The sequence below is a fragment of the Thermobia domestica genome, chromosome 15 (assembly GCF_964235325.1).
Source record: "Thermobia domestica chromosome 15, izTheDome1.hap1.1, whole genome shotgun sequence".
NCBI classification, from domain to species: domain Eukaryota; kingdom Metazoa; phylum Arthropoda; class Insecta; order Zygentoma; family Lepismatidae; genus Thermobia; species Thermobia domestica.
This window is the reverse complement of record NC_137468.1, coordinates 168,139,855-168,158,369: the sequence shown is the minus strand read 5'-3', so window position 1 is coordinate 168,158,369 and position 18,515 is coordinate 168,139,855. Positions and strand designations below refer to the sequence as shown.

Here is an 18,515-nt window from a genome sequence, read left to right as displayed (position 1 = left end):
ATATATATTTTTCGGGATCTCTGACATAAACGGTAATATTCCAGATGTGGTATATGGCCAAGGTTGGCCCCATTCGCATGCGGTTTCAGAGGAGAGAACCGGTGAAGATTTCAGAACAGTTCCTTTCACTTAAGTTTCAATACACTGAGAGTGAGGAGTGGTAATACACAAATACTGGTGTCACATCCGGACCTATCAGAGGTATGATTTCTGGAGAACTGTCGTTGCTCCAGGGAGGCATTACCCCATGATCAGTCCCTAAAATTTTTACTGCTTTACAGGAGCGTAGGCAGGAATTTATTTCAGTGATCGAAAGCATTTTTAGGGTTAAATTGTTCAGATGATAATGTATAGGTATTATTCGTTTGAAATCCCTCTGTAATTTTTTTCTGAGTCAAAACTTTCTCTCTCTCTCTCTCTCTCTCTCTCTCTATATATATATATATATATATATATATATATATATATATATATATATATATATATATATATATATATATAAACAGTAACAGGATCGGTTGTAGACATTTTGTAAGTGTAAATAAACAATATTTAGTCGCCCTGGTCTAAATGATAATAAAAGAATAGAATGGACAAAAATTTTTCAGATAATTGTTACAATTACAAATTTTTCAATATATAATAATTCAGTCTTCCTGTAAGTATTAAAGGAAAATGGCGAAATTTAACCTAATTAACTGTGGATGAATCATGACCAAAGTTCCAATTTTAATAATTTATATATTTTGTTATTAAATAAGCACAGGAAACAACTAAAATGTATACCTAAGATGTATTTTGACAAATATAGTTGAAACATAAAAGTCTAAATAGAATAAAACTCATGAGTTTCAAGTCTAAGATTATCACAAGTTTGATTTTGACAAAGAGATATCCTCTTACACTTCATTAAAAGCATATTTAAATAGTGTTTTCTAGTGATACAAATATGGTAATTAGCTTAATTTCTCGTTTTCTTTGTTACTGAAAAGTTCATGTTATAAAGACACTTTTCTGGTTTTCAATTTGGCAAAATCTCTTATTATTGCATCAATATAAATTTCATTCAGAATGTAATTTTCAATGGCCATCAAAGCTAGTCCATTTAATCATTCTTGAGATACACTTGATTTCAAATAATTCTTTATTAATTTTAGTTAAACTAGTTCAATACACAACAAATGACAAAAGTGTCTGTCTTAATTGATATTTAATTTGTCCTCGATCCAGTGGCAGAACTTTAAAATCAGGTTCTTTCGCAAAAATTCTTTTCAGGACACCTTAGTCCTATAGAACAATTCAATTCTTTCATGTTTTTTCCAACATAGACGTACGAAATCAGGCAGAAACACAATGTAAACACAAGCAAAGATGCACCCAAGATTTATCTTTGGGGTCCGAAGATTTTTCGGAATAGCCTATAAATGCAAATAATTTTGTGTATCTGCCCCTGACATTGTGCTAATTGGGGGATCCAGACTCTCAGACTACCTGTGTAGTGTTTCGTCTACACATATTTTTAGGGGGACATTTTCCCCCGGGAGGAGATCAAAATAATACGTCTGTAATATAATAATAAATAAAAGAATAGCAGCAGTGGCCCTCTGAATACTAAGTGTACCCCCCCCCGGAAGATTTTTTCTGAAAGGAACACTGCACCTATTAGGGATGCCCACGAGACAAGATGTGTAGCTGTCTCGTCTCGAAAATGTGCTATAAAAGTGATGTCTCGACTCGGAAAATGTATATTTCTCTATTGGAAGAACCGTGTCTCGACTCGAATTTTGTCTGGAAAATCCTGTCTCGACTCGTCTCGTGCGCATCCCTAGCACCTATGTCGGCGCATCCCTGAACACAAGTAACTAATAATCAAAACTCTACTTTGCATTAGAATTATTACTAATTTAAAATATCGCTCCGTCTAAATTTAATACCAGAGAATGGATTAATAATTACTGTTATACTGTTATAATTTAAAAAAAGCATTGTATACGCTGCTATGATTGGAAGTGAGGGTACTGAAAAAAAAACTACTTGTCATCCAAATGACCTTTCATCGCTTTCAATTATATCCTTTCAAGTTATATACTTATATGCCGCGTGAAAACTAATTGTATTCAAATATATTTTGAAATACATGAAATTTAATTCAGACCTGTAACCGAAATGACCGTATCGTTCCATTTTAATTCAACAATTAAATTACTGCAATCAGGTAAAATAACCTTACAGTTTCAAAAGAATGTCGACCTGCAAATGCTTCGTTAACAGTGACTAGTATTGACAAGTCCCCACCTCAACATTTGTATGATTTTGTCCAGAACGCGAAAAAAAAAACCTTTTAGAGCCTTCGGTTGCATCTTATCTTCTTTCATGTTTTGTAGCTTTCTTTTCCGATAAAATGGTCACTTGGTTTTATATCGTTGCTCATTATTATTACATGAAAAACAAAGTACTATTAAAAAGTGAAAGCACACATCATAAATTAAAAAAATAAAACAAAAACGAAACGACTTAGGATAGAAATGAAAATCTTGACGAATGACAAATGAACCAATAGATATTAACAAAGTGAGCATTAAGCAGTGGACAGCGATTTGAGCCATTAGGAACTTAAGTTAAAATTTCCCTCAGAAATGATTTTTAAAAAATCCATTTGTACCACCCATCTTTTTTTAGTATTCGCTCCACTCCCTGGGCGAATGGATAAGAAAAGCCTACTTGCTTGCATGGGGGCCCAAAGAATTTTTAGGGGGTCATCTCCCTGAACTGGGAGACTCTCAATTACGAAGCGTCAACACCAACCAGTAACCTACCTTCGCTCAGTAAATGTCATCAAATTACTTTTCTGTAATTATTTTTCAAAAATGTTTATTTTCGTGAAGCAAAGAGTGCATCTTCTACTTGGGTTGAGAACCATATCTACTATACTTCTAACAGTCAACTAATATTTGATGTTCATTATTTCTATCGATTTTCTACGTGTACTAAGTTATTTCAATTTTTTATGTTTTCCCTTCCGTTTAAGACAATGATTAGAAATGAAGGCTCCTCATCTTATACAAATCTTGATCATTGTATTAAATAACATTTTTAGTCAAAATTCTGAATTATTGAAAATATTTAAATTAGTTAGAATGAAGAGGATAACACTAAGAAACATGGTTAGAAAAAAAGAAACATTGTTGTTTAACGAATTGATAAAATCAAGCTTTTTCAAAACAAAAAAATACTGTATGGTATGGGATGATCATGGAAAAAGTAAAAATAGCCATCGAGGACACACTAACCAACTACTGTACGCAGATAAGTCAAGGTTCGTTAACTTAGTAGACGTACGTATATGAAGAAACCACTAACAGAAAATAGCTGATAGCTTTACGCCTAAATATTATAGCGACCTCGAAACTATGAACTCTACATTAACATCGGTTGTCGTTTTCGATCATTTTATATGTTACTTCCATTGCCCCAAGGTATGCAAGGTGTCTTACCCCTTATCCCAATGCATGAAGAGCAAATAATATTTTCGCAAACAGCCAGGGACAGGGAGGAACAGAACGCACACAGCTCGCTGTATAGCTTTAGGGCAAATACCTAAAGGCATAAGCAATAGGCCACTTGACCAAGAGCAATGTTGCTAAACGTAAGACAACGTAAGCCCACGCGCAGCCTGTCTCTTCGCGTGACATTACCTTCGACACAAAATCACTGACCCTTCGAAAAAGATAACATTGTTGCGCTCTCAGAGTCAGGTTTTAATTGCATTTGTGTTAAAGAAATGAAATGAAATCTTTAAGTTTTACTTCCCACGGTTATGCCGGTTAGGCTAAAGGAGACGGTGATGATGAGTAATGAATGAAATGAAGAAAGTGGGAGGAAATGGGAGAACCCCGAGGAAACCCTCCCATACGGTTTTCGTCCGCCACAAAGTTCAATTAGTGGGGCTGGGATCGAACCCGAGGCCCCAAGCACTAGAGGTGAAAGCTCTGCCACTGAGCCACCGTGGCCTAAAGGAAAAGAAAAGAAAAGCGCACCCAAGACAATACCTCTAGAGTTGTGGAGAAACTTGTCCAAATAGACTTTTCTTTTTATTTACATTTAAAAAGAAATAAAATATATTTCCATGATGGAATAAAATTCCACTAATATAACTAAATTAGAAATAGCAAAGACAGCTGAAAGTAAGGATAAAGCAGTAATTTCACATCAGGTTCCAAAGAGAATAGACAGCAGCAAGCGAGTAAGCAAACAACAGTGTTACTCCTCCTGTGGTCCTGTCCCGAGCATGTGTCAAAGGTGACGTCATTGCATGAGTATGACGGAAAAAGTTCAGTGATGAACTTACCAAGCCAGTAACTACTATTTACGTCACAGAGTCCGACACTCTATAAAGTGCCTTTTATCTATACAGGATTATGCGCGATCAACATTATAACTGTTATATTTTTCATTCTCTGTTGCAAGAAAATATCGCAAAATTACATAAACGGTCTGGTAGTTTTAGTTAGAACGATCCGTCAAGTGGAGGTGGGGTAAGTTCTCAAACATTTAAATATACGACGTCTTATATACTGTAGGTGCAGTACGCAACCAGTTACTAGAGAACAAACCCCGAAGTAGGACTGGTATCAAAACGAGACAATACGAGACTATTTATAGTATTACCTAGTCTCCTTTCAACCGACAAATAGCGGTCTCAGTCTCGTCTCGATAGTTTCTAAATAAATTGTGTGAAATTATTCCACACTAAATTCGACAGTAGATATAATAAAATATACCTTCGATAGTTCTCCCTATTGCTTCAGAATATATAATGGGTGCACCATTTTCTACTAGATAAAGTATGAATTAGCAATACATATACAACATTCAAAAATACATACATCTGTTTCCATTAAATATACTCATTGTTTCTTAAATTATTTATTACTAATTGAAATACCCGGCGTTGCACGGGAAGAATAGGTTTATATTTCAAAGATATATTTGAGATTAGTTTTCCCAGTAGAATACATATTTGAATCGGAATGAAATAGTACGAATCCATTTCCAGCAGGAGCAAAAGAATCAACTTGCCGCTAACGAAGAATAAAAACATGGGCTTATATCGTATCGGGGGTGACATTATTTACTTCAACGATCCGGAAAACTATTGAATAAACACTCATATCTTTCAATTAGGAATTTTTAGGACCTCAAAAGCTATGGATTTAACATTAATATCGTTCAGTTTCGATTATTTTTACATGTCCCTGTGTCTCCCATGATAGAGCTAGAGGTGATACGGGTTACGATTCCCGGCAGGAGTCGTGTGGTTCGGGTTCCACGTTAAGTCGTAGATGCACACCTTGTATAGAGTCACAGCTGAAAGACACGCTGAACTCTATATCACCTCACCTCGTGAGATATTCTATTTTTGCATAATTTCTAAACCACTTCTCTTTCTTTGAATCTCCTCCTTTCTCTTAGGACACGCATAGGTTCAAACCGAAACTTTCTTCATGGTTGTGGGACACAAGGCTACTGTACCATACGCGTACAACTTTGAATAGCACGCACGAATAAACCACGCTTACATTTATTAGATAATAAATAAAATCTCATATTAGGACTAACTTCGCACACCAAACTTTTAACAATGCGACTTTTTAAATTATGTTCTTCTTCTTCTTCCTCCTCTTTATTATTATTATTATTGTTATTATTATTGTAAAAGCTATATGAAGCAATTATCTCGGCCAATTTCGTTAATACACACCATTCAGCAACCGGTAGTTGTAGAAATCAGGTTTCTGCAACAGCAATTGTTAGCTCAATCGGTAGAGCGCACACTCTTGGATTCAAGGGTTGCGAGTTCGAATCTTTTCTAAGTCAAAAGATTTTTTTCTGATACAATTCTTCAGATGGAAATGTTTCTCTCTTCACCTTTATCTCGTAATTCTGAATAGAGATGTTTGGATCTGAAAGAAAAAGTATACTAGGATATAAGAAAAGAAAGATAAATTACATGATACCTTCTGCAATTTTTAACTATATTTTCACCTATCTAGGACGTTTCTAAAAAGTTCAGACTTCCAGACGTCCTTTTCGCTCTCTTACGTGTCCTTTAACTAATTTCTGCAATTACTTATTGAGTCACATATACATATATTACAGATGTCTTATCTCTTTCTCTTCTCTCTACATCATGTCTGAAGATGAATGTTTTGACAATAGGTTACAGACACGATTTTACAAAATAATACGATCTGCGATATCAGTGATACATATTGTGGTGTTTAACTTAACATATAAAACAATAAATAGTAAAACTGAGAATACGAATCTTTTCGTGCACTGATGCTTCAAATCTGTGTCTTCACTCCCTATACCTATGTTAATTCCCTAGTCAAAATAAAAACTCTTCAAAATTAATCAAAAATTCTTATACAACCATCCCTTCCTTGGAGTACTGCGCGGTCACATACCCGTCACTGCGATGTAAAGGCACTTCTGGCGACGAGGATACATGCTCCAACTGAAGATAAGGATGCCGATATAAAAGATAGTTTTTACGAAGAAGTGGAACGGATATTTGACCAACTAAGGAAAGTAATGACAACAGTGTTAGACTCATGAACTTTGCAACATCCAAAAATCTTATCGTGAAGAGTACAAAATTCCCACATCGCGACGTTCATAAATACACTTGGACATCACCAGACGGAAAAACACATAATCAAATTGATCACGTTTTAGTAGATAGAAGAAGGCAATCTAGCATAATTGATGTCCGGTCGTTTAGAGGGGCTGATTGTGACACTGATCACTACCTTGCAGTAGCGATAATACGAGAGAGATTATCGTTCAATAAAGGTAATATTCAATGTCCGAAAACAGAGAGATTTAATTTAAAGAAATTAGAAGAGAGCCAGTTAAGAGACGAATACGAGATTGGACTTTCAAATAGATTCACGGTTTTGGAAGACTCGGAGTGCACTAGTGTTGAGGATTCTTGGATTGAAATTAGAGATAGCATTAAAAGTTCAGCAATAGAAAAAATGGGACACGCGAAAATACGTAGGAAGAAATCATGGTTCGACCAAGAATGCATTAAACTAGCAGAGAAGAAAACAGGCAAAATTACGCTGGCTACAAAATCCGAATGAAATTACGCAAATTTTCGCAGATACCAGTCGGGAAACTTCCAAAACTTTTAGAACAAAGAAAGGCGATCTTTTGAAAGCTAAAATTAAGGAACTCGAAGATAATAGTAAAAATAATAACATTCGGGACATGTATAAGGGGATTAGCGAATTTACGGAAGGCTATCAACCTCGTGCTTCTATATTAAAGAAATCTGACGGAACAGTTCTCACTGATACGGATAGCCTCGTAAATAGATGGAAAGATTTCTTGGACGATTTCCTGAGCACGCAGCCAAAAACTAATGTGCGTGGAGAAAAGGAGATACACACCGCAGAACCGTTTATTCCAGAACCCAATCGAATAAAAGTAGAAACCGCTACAAAGAAATTAAACACAAATCTCCGGGTGTAGATGAAATTCCGGCTGAGTTAATTTTAGCTGGAGGCGAAAATTTGTGGAACAAGATACACAAACTCATTCTCCTTATCTGGAACAAGGAAGAATTGCCACAAGAGTGGAAAGAATCAATCATTGTTCCAATTCACAAGAAAGGCGACAAAACTGACTGTAATAATTATCGAGGCATTTCTCTTCTGTCAACATCTTATAAAATCCTTTCAAACATTCTATTAGCAACATTGACTCCATACGCAGATGAAATTATTGGAGATTATCAATGCGATTTAGACGAAATCCATCAATTATCGACCAAATATTTACCATTCGCCAAATACTCGAAAAAAAGTGGGAATACAATACCCCGGTACATCAATTATTTATTGATTTTAGAAAGGCGTACGACTCAGTTGAAAGAGAAACATTATACAACGTTCTAACAGAACTCGGAATACCGAGAAAACTAATTAGATTAATTAAGATATGTTTACATGAAACCCAAAGTGAAGTCCGGGTAGGAAAATTTTTGTCCAGGAGTTTCACGTCGACAATGGCCTGAAACAAGGAGATGCGTTGTCTCCATTATTATTTAACTTTGTGCTGGAATACGCTATAAGGAAAATCAAAGATAGCAACCAGGGCCTACAGTTGAACGGTATTCACCAGGTTATGGAATATGCTGATGATGTAAATTTAACAGGGGGTGATAGGAGAAAAACAGAAAGAAATGCAGAGATCTTATTAAACGCTTGCAGGGACATGGGTTTAGAAGTAAATGCAGAGAAAACTAAATACATGGAAGTGCGTCGGGACCGTAATACGACAAATTGTGGAAGCGTTAAAATATTAAATAATACTTTTGATAAAGTGGATACTTTCAAATATTTAGGATCAATATTAAGAGACGAAAATCATATTCGCGAAGAAATTAAATGTCGACTAAAATAAGGGAATTCGTGTTACTATTCGGTTCAAAATCTCTTGTCGTCGCGAATTCTGTCAAAGAATTTGAAGCTTAAAACATATAAGACTATAATCATGCCTGCTCTTCTGTATGGTTGCGAAACATTGTCGCTTACTCTGAGGGAAGAACATAGACTTTAAGTATTTGAGAACAGGATCCTGAGAAGAATATTCGGACCCAAGAGGAACGAGAATGGGGAATGGCGGAAGCTTCATAACGAGGAACTACATAATTTATACGATTTACCCAACATTGTTAGAGTCTTCAAGTCTAGGAGGCTCAGGTGGGCAGGTCATGTAGCTAGAATGGAAGAAAGTAGAAACGCTTTCAAAATCTTGACTGGAAGACTCATCGGAAAACGACCATTAGGAAGACCCAGGCGCAGATGGGAGGATAATATTAAGATGGATCTCGCAGAGATAGGAATACAAAGTAGAAACTGGATGCAATTAGCTAAGGATAGAAGTCAGTGGAGAGCTTTTGTGGACGCGGCATTGAACCTCCGGGTTCCGTAGACCATAGAGTGAGTTAGTTAGTTAACTAGTTAGTTAGTAATATAAAGATTTAATAATATTTTGAACTGTGTTCTCTGTTTAGCTTAGGACCAAAGACAAGTATTTCATTTTTAAAGAAAAACTATCTTAAATTAAAATTAATTCTAGAAAAAAAAAAGATTGAAAGTAGTATGCTAAGAACACATCAAACAACTAAAATCCATCTGGTCGATTATATGGACTGTAATGGAAGACAGTTTGATTTTCACGTGTAAATATATACCTATATTATACTAGTACAAAAAACCTAGAGCAATCTGGTAAACTTTTCTTTAACTAAGAGTGAAAAAACATTCATTATTTGCAGTTTTCTATATGAAACATTTAAAGCGATGACATTCTAATGAACAAGCAGTGTGACTAAGTGGGGTGTTGTTTAGTAAAGAAATTGGAATCCTTACCATCAACAATATATACCGCTTAAATGTACCACTACTAACCTTAAGGTAGCATTACTAAACACAGAGTATGCCAAATAATGTCTCTCTGCCGATACATCCCCGGTACAAAATCCCTGCGTTTTCTCCCTATCAGTTAAAAAATTAAAAGGGCGTATCAAGATAAATAGTCCACTCCGTATTCATAAAGAAAGAAATTAAAAACAAAACAAGAAACGTAAACGGAATTGTATAAAAAAAAATGTCAAGGAAATTTAAAAAATTCAAAAATAAAGAAACGAATAGACGTTAAATTGCCAGAAAAGAGTCTCCATTACTATAACTAATACAAAGAGAGTATTTAGAAAAAAACAATTTTAAAGTGACATATTTCTCATATTAATTTCATATATTCACCTGAATGTTTATCCAGAAAATTCTTCGCAATGCAACAAGAAAGTTATTATAGTTTCTAAACAAAAGTGCAATTCTCTTTATTGTATAATCTTTACCAGAAAGCAATGTAAAAAAAACTAGCTGAGCTACCTGTGCATTGGATGAAGAATGTATATTTATGCAAAATATTTGAACATCTTTTTTTTTTTGCATCCTTATAATAAGTACTTGAATTGAAATAAATGCTACCTACTTCAAACAATTCATCTGATATACTTCAAAGACCACGTGACAGCAAGAGCCACATCATTTTCATATTTTGAGAAAACTATTAAAGAATTTGACCTCCAATGTTTTTTTTCTTAGAAGCGAAGTTTTAGGAAACGCTAGACACATCTTCTTTTATTCTTTTAAAAGAATCATATTTTAAGTTTCAGCTATTTGACATGAGAACTCATTCAGAAGATACATTTTCCCGTACGTTTTAAACCTTCTCCTCCTTAGGATAAACATTGTAATTAAGGTGACACTATATGCAGTTCATTATATATAAACGGAAGAGCACATACACTATAAGCACTTCAGAAAACCCTTATCGTTCAACTGGCAGCCATTCAACATGCCTTAAACCCTAGGATAGTTCGAAACATCTCATTATACTGTGAGGATTGGATTGCCTTGCAAATTGTGTTTAGACTGAATTCCCTTCTATACTCTTGGTACGTGCGAAGTTTGTCACCTGCATGTTGTCATGTGCCTTTCCAAATGTACTTTTACAGTTTATTTCCACAATTTAGGCATGAGTAAAATTTATCACCTGTATGTATGAACGTGTTTCCTCAAATAAGATTTTTCAGTTTATCGGTTAGTACACTCGTGGTATATGTGAACTGCTTCGTGTCTATACGACGAAATGTAATGCGAAATTTGCTTTTTTAGTATATTCCATTAGACATTTCAGGAAAGTATAAGCTTTTTCATCCATACATTTTAACATGTGCCTTGACAAATTTGATGTTTGAATATTTTGGCACACTCTTGGTAACTTTGAGGTTTATTACTTTTATGTGTTAGTGTGTTCGTAAATGTGAATTTCACCCAAATGCACTTTCATACCATTGACTCATTCGATACTTTTCATGAAAATGTATTAGTATGTGATTCCCCATGTGCGATTTTTGAATAAATCGCTTTATACATTCACTGCCCGTGTAATGTTCACCTGTATGTCCTAACATGCGCCTTGCCGAATGTGATTTTTAACTAAAACGTTCATTGCACTCTTGCTATAAAAGAAAATTTTCTCCCTTTTTTGTTAAAATGCGTGTTACCAAAGCTGATTTTACACACTTGAGACGTGTTAGGCTACTTAGCTGAAGGTGTTAACATGTGCCTTAGCAAATGTGATTTTTCACGAAATCCGCAACCACACTACAGGCATGTATAAGGCTTTGGAACTGTATGTATTAACATGTGTTTTGCCAGAGCAGATATTTGAATAAATCGTTTCCCGCACTCATGGCACATGTAAGATTTTTCACCTGTATGTATATATATGCCTTTGTAAAACTGATTTACGACTAAATCCCTTTCCACACTCATGGCATGTTAGAGGTTTTACACTTGTGTGAACAAAGATGTTTTTCCAAATGTGATTTTCGAATAAACCCCCTTCTACACACTTGGCAAATATGAGGTTTTTCGTCCTTATGTAATAACATGTGCCCTGCCAAATTTGACTTACGAGTAAATCTCTTTCTACACATTTAGCATATGTGAGGCTTTTCACCTGTGTGTATAAACATGTGTGATTCCAAATTTGATCTATATGTAAATCTCTTTTTACAGACTTCGCATGAGTGAGGTTTATCACCAGTATGTACAAACATATGTGTTTCCAAATGTGATTTCCTATTAAACTGCCTTCTGCACACGTAGCATATGATGGGTTTTTCATTTTTATGTGAAAACAAATGGTTCGAAAAAGCTTCTTTTTCAACGAATCGCTTTCCACACTTGTTGCACTTGTAAGTCTCTTCACCCTTATGTAACATGTGCCTATTCAAATCTGGCTTACGAGTAAATCTCTTTCTACACACTTCACATCTATATGGATGTTCATCTTTGTGTACAAACATGTGTGATTGCAAATACGATTTTCGAGTAAATCTCTTTCTACAAACTTCACATATATGTGGGTGTTCACCTGTATGTACAAACATGTGTGATTGCAAATACGATTTTCGACTAAATCTCTTCATACACAATAGGCACCTGTGAGGTTTTTCGCCTGTGTGTGTAAACATGTGCGTTTCCAAATTGTATTTTCGACTAAAACCCTTTCTACAGACTTGACACCTGTGTGCTTTTACACTCTTATGTAAAACCATGTGTGTTGCCAAACTTGATTTACGAGTAAATCCCTTTATATACATTTGGCATGTGTTAGGTTTCTCACCTGAATGTGTTAATATGTTTTCCTTTCTTGTAATAAAGGTATTTACTTCTCCTGATACCGTATGTGTATGGAACCTGTAAAAATAATAATAAAAATAATAATAATAATCAGACAAGAAATTGAAAACCGAAATTAATAATACGTAACAAAGAAATGCAAGTATATGCTATTAAAGTAAACAATAAATGGTAATTATTTTCTATTACATTTTTTATTGTATTGAAAATTTGAAGCTTTAGTAAAGTACTCATACTTTATATTTTGATATCGTAAGGTCGGATACTATTTAATATTATCTGACTTTTTGTAGAAATAAGGAATGAAGAAATATCAAGTGGTTCCCATCAGTGGTCGAAGTGAGACACTATGCGGTTATATGCCATACCACCTCCGGTTTTTCAGTGACCAAGACGTAGTATAACTGGAAAGCTGATTCTAATATACCTTTAATTAATCTCTTTATACACAGTGATTGACGTATAGCATTGAGCGAGAAAGATTTTATATATTACGTAGAAATAATTTCAAAGTTGCGAAGACCAACATTTTTGTTACATGTTTCCTACTTTTTTCTTTCTAAATAAGGCTTCTACATAGAAGTTCACTCGTTAGTTCTACGCAAAAAGTAGTCTCTGTTCCGTTGCTTGCAGGTTAAGTCTCATGACACCAAGGAAATCGTCATGAGCTCAATCCAAACAAAAGGAGTGTACCGAGGCGACTCTCTTAAACTGCAATCGTAAGGTATTGTCATGCTTTCATAGGGATATTTTCTGTGCCTACAATGATTACACTGATGGGTTTGGTACTTACAAGAAAAAAATTAAGTTTATGCAATAAAAAAGTCTTAATAAAAGTGTCTAAGCTCCATGAGCTTGATCATCTTATCACACCACACAGAAACTGGACACTTTAGCAAAACAACAGTTTTTATGCAATAAATAACTGTTTTGCATAAGTGTCCAGTTCTGTGTGGTGTGAAAAGATGATCAAGTTCATGAAGCTTAGACACTTTTATTAAGACTTTTTTTCGTTATTCTAATAATAAAATAACACTATGAATGCGTGTGCCTGAGTCTATCAATAATACTGGTATATTCTTATGCTCTTCATTTGATGATTGCTTATCTGATATTGTTAGTTAATGAGAGTTCAATATTTTCAATATCGAGAAAGCTTCAGTAAAAATCAAAGGAAGGAAAACTTCAGATGAAGAGAGTAAAAAGAAAGGTGATGAAGATAAGCAAACTACTACTACAGCTTCAACACTTTTACAAGCTTCAGGTATAAATTATCAATCAGAAAGCTAATCCTCATGACACGACTGTCTTTGCATTTCCTGTTGATCATACTAAAGCACAAAGGGAGGCCAAATTTAAAGAATATATTTGGCTGACATGCAATAATACTGGATTCGATTGTCCTAATTGTAAAAATGCGAAGGGAACTTTCGGTGAAATCAAATCTGAAAATTTGAGCGTAGATGAATTTAAAGGTTCTCTTGTGGAGTGCGGTGGATCTTCCGGGTTCTTGAACCCCCCTGAATCGAGTATGGCCTCGAGGTGTTTTTTCGGGAGAAATTTATTAAGAATTGTTAACTTAAAACTAGTTCTTGAGAATTTTCGTGTAAAATTCTGAACAATAATACACAAGGAGTTATTTTTATTAGAAAGTTGTGGATGGGGCAAACCTTACCATATTCCTCCCCCGTAACTAGGAAGAAGCTGTTTCATGGTTCTGAATCATTTTGTAAATACAAATGCAATCGTTTAATTAAATTACCATTACTGTATTTCAACATTTAGATAGCTGGTATGTCGGGTGAAAATCCTAATAAAACATTCTGTCTCTGCTTCTTTCCCCCTCGAAAACTAGTTTCCATACCATTTTTCTCCACTAAAGAAGAGACTGCACTTTCTTTAATTATCTCAAATTATATTTACATTTATATCTACGATATAACAAGTACATGTATTATGGTATGAACATCTCATTATTATACGTGAGAATTGAGGAATGATGTCACTGAAGATGTTCATATATTATATCATAAATTTTTGACCCGTAAGAATTAGCACGTACGGAAATTGCTGCAATTACCACCACCAGAAACAACTGTTAATATCATGGACGGGAATCAAACGAATTCTGTAACAACTTTTAAAATTTTGCACAAAATTCGTCATTCCACGTGTACACTAATGTCTACTAGTGTTTTTAACATCCTCGGAATGCTTTGAGATATTGAAGTCCGTATTACCTTTTCTAAGTCCACTGAAATGCATAATGGTTAAATATTGTCATATTTAAACACTCCGACATAAAACATTTCGACAACCGTCCTGTTTTGAATTGCTTGTAACTCTTCACCTATTTATAAGAGATATCTGATAATATTATTGCACAATACCACTGCAACGCACTGAGCATTATGGATGACAAGCAGGAGTGTTCGTCTAACTTCAGTTATTAATTAGTGGCTCCATGAATTTTGAAAATTCTCATGCTGTAACGTTACTTTCAACACAGAAATAAGTGTGGTAATGTGTGTTTCATGTAAATCGTAGAAGCGTCATTTTATGTGAACTCATAAAGAGCAATATGCTTCAATGTGTCATATACTCTTCAAAATTCCTTCACACATAAATAACAATGAAATTATGCTAAATTAACTTCTTTTCCGATTTTCTGGATAAGAAATGGGCCGTGGAGAAATTTTTGAAAAATGTGAGTTTGGCGCCAATTTGACCTCGCGCTCAGCATCAGGGAACTAAAAGTACCCTAACTTCCTTATTTTTGAAGTTATTAGGCTCATCTACGTGTCAATTAAAAGCCTAATTTTTGCTCTTTCAGCAGATCCTAAGAAAGGATGCAAAAAGTTAAACTGTCAAACATTAGTGGGCATACAAAGCATGGTTGGCAAAAACCATGGTTTTTATTTTTAAAAAAAACAAAAAAAACGGTTTTTTTGGTTTAAACGAAGTTTATTTGGTTTAAATACCTTGCTCTATATATTCATATCATATACAGACAGAAATAAGTTTGTTTCGCCTTGATGTTATTATGCAACAGCCGGGTTATGCTGGAAGGGGTCACATAAGCTGAAATCGGAATAAAAACTGCTTCTCGAGTTACATCCGAGAGAAATTGTCCTCCATTTGAACTCGGAACCAGGACTTATTGGCCACAAATGCGATACGTATGCCGACTCATTCACGAAGGAATCCTGATAAAAATACGTTGTACTGATTTTTACATGATTCTTAATATAACTGTTAAGAGTCGTTTCAGAAGGACAAAAAGATAAACAGTTGCACAAGTGAAACCATTATACAGAATTACATATGGACAATTTCAAAGTACTACAGAGTACAGAAGAACTAATTTAGTTCAAGTTAGTTAACAGCTTTTATTGGTCCAAATTAAAGAAATACAACGACTTAATTTGTATATCTGTAAGAAAAGTGCAAAAAGATACGAATTATTTGAGTCCACTTTGGCTCAGACTCATTCATACATAAATAGATACCAAAGATACTTCTCATTTCACTAAATGCCTCTCGTGGGATCTCTATGACCCCCCCCCACACACACACACACTAAAAGAACGGCATTTCGATGTATTTTATCAATAGTAAACATTGAAACGAAACAACATTTAGAATTTTTCTTTGACTGCAATTACATAACAATAATAACAACTACAAAAAAAATCACAAAACAAACATTTATAAACATATTTAAAAAAGGTTGCTTTTGTAGTATAATCTTTTTGAGTAATGAATGGGAAATGTAGGTCTGAATATAATACGAATAATATACGGGAGTGAAATGTGATGACACACAAATGTGTATTCATCAAGATTTTACAAACACTTATACTTTTACGAACATTTTTCGTTTTTTGGTTTAAACCAGTTGGTTCTTTTGAAAAAACCTGGTAGTTTAAACCATGGTTTAAACCAGCCAACCCTGATACAAAGTCAATTTTATGGATTTTACAAACTGCGTCATTGCTGTAAAGTTACAACTACGGAACTTTTTAAACTTGTTTTTGTACATTCATCTTAACACGTACATGGTATGGCTAGAAAACAAAAAGTTTTTTTTTGTATTTTTGTAATTATTATATTTTGTATTTTACATATACGGAAATATAGTTTTAAATTTTGCTACGAATTGCGCCATTGTTTCTAAATTACAACTATGAAACTTTTGAAACTTTTTTGTACAATTATTTTAGCACATACATGATATGGTAAAGATATAAAAAGGGTGATTTTGGTATTTTAGTAATTATTATTTTTGTACGTCAGAGTGCAATTCATGAATCGCTCTGTGTCTTCTATATTCTACTGGCGAGAAAATAGACTTTTGTTGGGTATCGTTTGAAAATATCATCTGGGAAGTTCTTATTCCATCTCTTAAAAGCCGATCAACCCGGACTTACGTAACTGAACGCAAAATTTAAAAAAAAAATATATATCATAATGAGTGAAGACGATGAGCTGTGAAATATAGGACACAACATTTTGTATGTAAATCTACGTAATTCTGAGAAGTTGTTTTGATCTAGGTACAATAGTCTAATATTTCTTATTTTGTTGATAAGTTTTGTAATAATAACTTAACCCGTTACATTGCAGGCCTATATTTTCCATTCACAAAACTACAAAATTATTGCCAAAAAAGAAAACTTTCTTTTTGTTACTTAATCATATGAAAAAAATTCGAACTAATCCAATAAAAAGTTCCAAAAGTTTAATATTAGTAAGCAATGATACAATTGACAAAAAAAGCCATATTTAAGGGCAAAAATATATTATGATAATACCAAGACTACACATTACACCATTATTATTTTTAAGCATACCTTATATTTAATAAGATGATTATTTGAAAAAGTTTTAAAGCGTGACACTTACCACTTCAGAATAGGGATGGCCAAAAATTTTCCGGAATCGGAAATTTCACTTTTCAGATTTCGGAAAAGTTCAAGAATCCAGAAAAAATTCCGAATTCTTCCGACATCGGAATTTTTCCGAATTCCCTATTTTTTCCGAAATCGGAATTTTTGTGTATTCCAAAATTTATCCGTTTTCACGTTCCAGAATCGGGAAAGTAAAAATTCCGAAATTGGCCATCAGTAGATCTACTTCAGAGGAAAGGCATAATCTCTTAACAACACTAAAGCTGCATATTTCTGTACACTTCAAATGCAAACAATAATAAGAATAATTGCAAAAATATCAAAAACACCGTTCTTATTTTTTAACCATATCATGTATGTGCTAAAACGATTCTACAAAAAGAAGCTCCAAATGCTTGAAAGTTGTAACTTATGAGCAATGACAATTTGTAACAAAACTTAACACAGTATATTTCTGTACATGTAAAACAATAAACAAAAAAGAAATACCAAAAGCACCCACTTTATTTCTTAACCAGATCATCTATGTGCTTAAATGATTCTCTAAAAACATCATTTGGAAGTTTCATAGATGTAACTTACGAGCAATGACACAAGTTTTAACAAAGCTTAAAACTGTATATTTTCGTACATGTAAAATACAAACAATAAGAATAACAAAACTACCGAAAACAAACGTTTTACTTTTAACCATATCATGTATGTGCTAAGATGATTCTATGAAAAAAAAAGTTTCAAAAGCTTTGTAGTTGTAATTTACGAGCAATGACAATTGTAACAAAACTTAAAACCGTATATTTCCATATATGTAAAATAAAAAATAATTACAAAAATACAAAAAAAAAGTTTTTCTTAGCCATCCCATGTACGTGTTAAAATGAATGTACAAAACAAGTTTCAAAAGTTTCATAGTTGTAACTTTACAGCAATGACGCAATTTGTAAAATCCATAAAATTCACTTATATGCCCATTAATGTTCGACAGTATAACGTTTTGCAAAAAATTCTTAGGATCTACTGAATGAGCAAAAGTTAACCTTTCATTTGGCAGCCGGCGGAACCCAATAACTTCAAAGATAAGGAAGTTTTGGTACTCTCAGTTCCATGATGCTGAATGTCGGATGAAATGGGCCTCAAATTCACAATATTCAAATATTTCTCTCCGGGCAATTTCTCATTAAAAAAATGAAAAAAAATAATTTTAGCATAATTTCATTGTTATTTATGTATGAAAAATTTTTAAGAGAATCTGAGACATTGAAGCACGGTAATGTTTAAAATTAGGTGATTTCGCATGAAATGAGCCAGAATT

General features: G+C 33.9%; 1 protein-coding gene across 2 annotated transcripts in view; it reads right to left on the bottom strand.

Moving 5' to 3' along the window:
• Window positions 1–10,046: 10,046 nt before the first annotated feature.
• LOC145671345 (uncharacterized) overlaps window positions 10,047–18,515 on the bottom strand; it is a 31,495-nt gene continuing 23,026 nt past the window's right edge. For both annotated transcript variants that reach the window (XR_014128510.1, XM_081740382.1), the window contains one exon: window positions 10,047–12,350. Coding sequence is in view for 1 of the 2 variants with exons in the window: in XM_081740382.1 (XP_081596508.1) it covers window positions 11,585–12,350 (766 nt within the window). In the remaining variant the exon portion in view is untranslated. The remainder of the gene's footprint in view (window positions 12,351–18,515) is intronic.